The sequence below is a fragment of the Cornus florida genome, unplaced genomic scaffold (genome assembly GCF_030987335.1).
Source record: "Cornus florida cultivar Cherokee Brave unplaced genomic scaffold, ASM3098733v1 CherokeeBrave_3.0.0_Hap2_Chr03, whole genome shotgun sequence".
NCBI classification, from domain to species: domain Eukaryota; kingdom Viridiplantae; phylum Streptophyta; class Magnoliopsida; order Cornales; family Cornaceae; genus Cornus; species Cornus florida.
The window spans coordinates 26,345,074-26,347,781 of NW_026775573.1; the positions used below are offsets into that span (position 1 = coordinate 26,345,074).

A 2,708-nucleotide genomic window follows, 5' to 3' on the forward strand; every position below is an offset into this window, starting at 1 on the left:
GTTGAACATTACAAATTGACTTTACTTTATGAAGGATAATGTGAGCATTATTTTAAGAATAACATCTATTTTACTATAGTCTTTTTCTCTTAATAAAGTTTTAGTTTTAAGTTAATCATGTTCCTATAATTAAATCATATATGAAAATTTGTAAAATAATTCAAATTTATTGTGTCATCATACTAAAATGATTGAATAAACCAATCAAGTATACTTCAAAGAGTTAGCCAATGACAAAAAATCATATCCTTTAAGCACTTAATCAACATTCACTATTTAAGTTTGTTGATAGTAATTTTTTTTATTTTTTATTTTATGTGAATAAGATTATTATTACTATTTTTTTTAATAAAACTAATGATCCAAGACCATTTAATAATTTTTAAACATAAAAATTAAAGTTGAAATGGCCTTAAACATGGGATGGATATTTATCTTTTTCTTAATTGTTCCAAGTCTTGTCAACATTGATTTCATGTTTGAATACCATGTTTTACATGTATTTAAATCAGTTTTTAATATGATATTTCGTAATATAATAATTAAGTAAAGTCAATCTTGTCAACGTTGATTTAATGCTTGAACACCGTGTCACCATGTTTAACATGTATTTAAATCAGTTTTTAATATGATACTTCGTAATATAATAATTAAGTAGAGTCAATCTTCAACAGTAAGGACCCAAGTAAGTTACATCATTTTAACGAGCCAGTGATGTGTGTAATATTATTAAAAAATGCTCTCAATTAATATAACATCCCTTTGATAAGTGCCCTATAAATGAAAGTAATATTAAAATTCAAGCATTTATATCATAGTAGTTAATGGAAGAAAATTCGTATACCTGTTATATAATGTAATCAACGAAAAGATTATATTAATCTATAAAATCATAGTAAACCGCACTCACTATTTAATGTTGTCAAAAATCTATAAAGGGTCCACAATACCAAACATTCCGGTGAGTTGGGTCCGACCACCATTGCCAGACCCACCAATCAAAAGGGACCCATATTTGTGATCCTTCCCATCATACCATCTATTTTCTCTGATAATCCAAATCAAAATCATCATTTTAATCATATCACCTACTGACAGGTGCATTCTCCACTCCTTTTTTTAATTTGTAGTGAGAGAATCTAGAGAGAGAAAGTAACTCCCGGGTTTCACAGAATCACTCCCTCTCTCTAGGATGAAGACCACCACAAATCTCATAGTCGTCCACCCTTCTACACATAAGCAAGTTGTTTCTCACCGTAAATGGCTTATCATCATCCTCTCATTCTTCACATTAGCCTTTGCTCTCACTCTCATCTGCACCACCAGAGACCTCATTCCCACCACCACCGCCGCCGCCTCCGCCGCCGCGACAGCCTCTCCATTACCCAAACCCGTATTCGATGCCCTCCTCCACTACGCCGCCAAACCCAATTCCCCCACCTCCACCAAAATGTCCGCGGCCGAGCTCAGCTCCGTCGCCGCCGTCCTCCGGGGCTGTCCCACCCCCTGCAATTTCCTCATTTTCGGTCTGACCCACGAGACCCTCCTCTGGAATTCCCTCAACCACAACGGCCGAACAGTCTTCGTGGACGAAAACTCCTACTCCGTCAGCAAAATCGAAGAGAGACACCCGGAAATCGAAGCCTACGATGTCCAATTCACCACCAAAGTGAGCGATTTACACGACCTTCTTCACCACGCGAGAGAGCAAATTCGAAATGAGTGCCGACCTGTACAGAACCTTCTCTTCTCGGACTGCAAATTGGGGATTAACGACCTTCCCAATTTTGTGTACGAAGTGGGTTGGGATGTGATCTTGGTGGACGGGCCAAATGGGAATTTTCCGGCGGCGCCGGGGAGGATGGCGGCGATATTCACGGCCGGGGTGCTGGCGAGAGGCGGCGGAGGGAAGACCCATGTGTTTGTGCACGATGTGAATAGGGAGGTGGAGAGAGTTTGTAGTGACGAGTTCTTGTGTAGAGAGAATTTGGTTGAGTCTGTGGATTTGTTGGGACATTTTGTGGTAGAAAGATTGGATGGTAAGGGATTTCAGTTTTGTCCAAAGTCTTCATCTTCGTCGCCTCCATGGAAAGATGATTGAGATGAACACTCTGATTATTTGTTGTATTACTACTTTTTCTTTTTTTCAATTGTATAGTGTGTAATTTCAAGAGGTTAATGGTTAAGGTTCAAGTCTCAAATCTCAAGGAGGAGCAATGATGTCATTCCAAGTTTTGGGTATTCAAATTTGAGCCGTGTTTGATTCGTGAGAAAAGGTGGGAAAAGATTAATGCTGCCTTGTCCCAAAATTTTGTCCATCCTTCAATTATTATTATTATTATGTTTTTCCCTCTTTCTATTGTTTCATATTATTTAGACCATCTCCAATGCAAAATGCTATTTTTGCACGTCAAATTTATATTTTAAGAGGAGTTACATTGTCAAAATATTATATTTTAGCAATTTTGCTCTATTAATGCATTTAATCCAAAATATTATTTTTTGACACAACTACCATTCCTAACTACTAATTTTCAACAACTAATTTTTCTTTTATTTATTTATTTTTATTATTATTATTTTTGTGTGTGTTTGTATTTTATTTAGCTTATTTGCTTTATTAAAAATAAATAAAAAATAATAATTATCAAATCCAACTTAGTCTTGAAATTTAGGCAATTTTGGATTAACAGACATATGCATACACA

At 35.8% G+C, this 2,708-nt stretch overlaps 1 protein-coding gene across 1 annotated transcript; it reads left to right on the forward strand.

The window, feature by feature from the left end:
- The first annotated feature begins 1,086 nt into the window (after positions 1-1,086).
- LOC132300018 (protein IRX15-LIKE-like) lies at positions 1,087-2,353 on the forward strand. The gene has a single exon (XM_059796940.1). It carries the CDS (start codon positions 1,193-1,195, stop codon positions 2,099-2,101), a length of 909 nt encoding a protein of 302 aa, XP_059652923.1. The 5' UTR covers positions 1,087-1,192; the 3' UTR covers positions 2,102-2,353.
- Positions 2,354-2,708: the final 355 nt, after the last annotated feature.

Excerpts from the sequence above, each read along its gene's own strand:
- LOC132300018 (XM_059796940.1), top strand. The coding sequence starts at position 1,193 with ATGAAGACCACCACAAATCTCATAGTCGTCCACCCTTCTACACATAAG.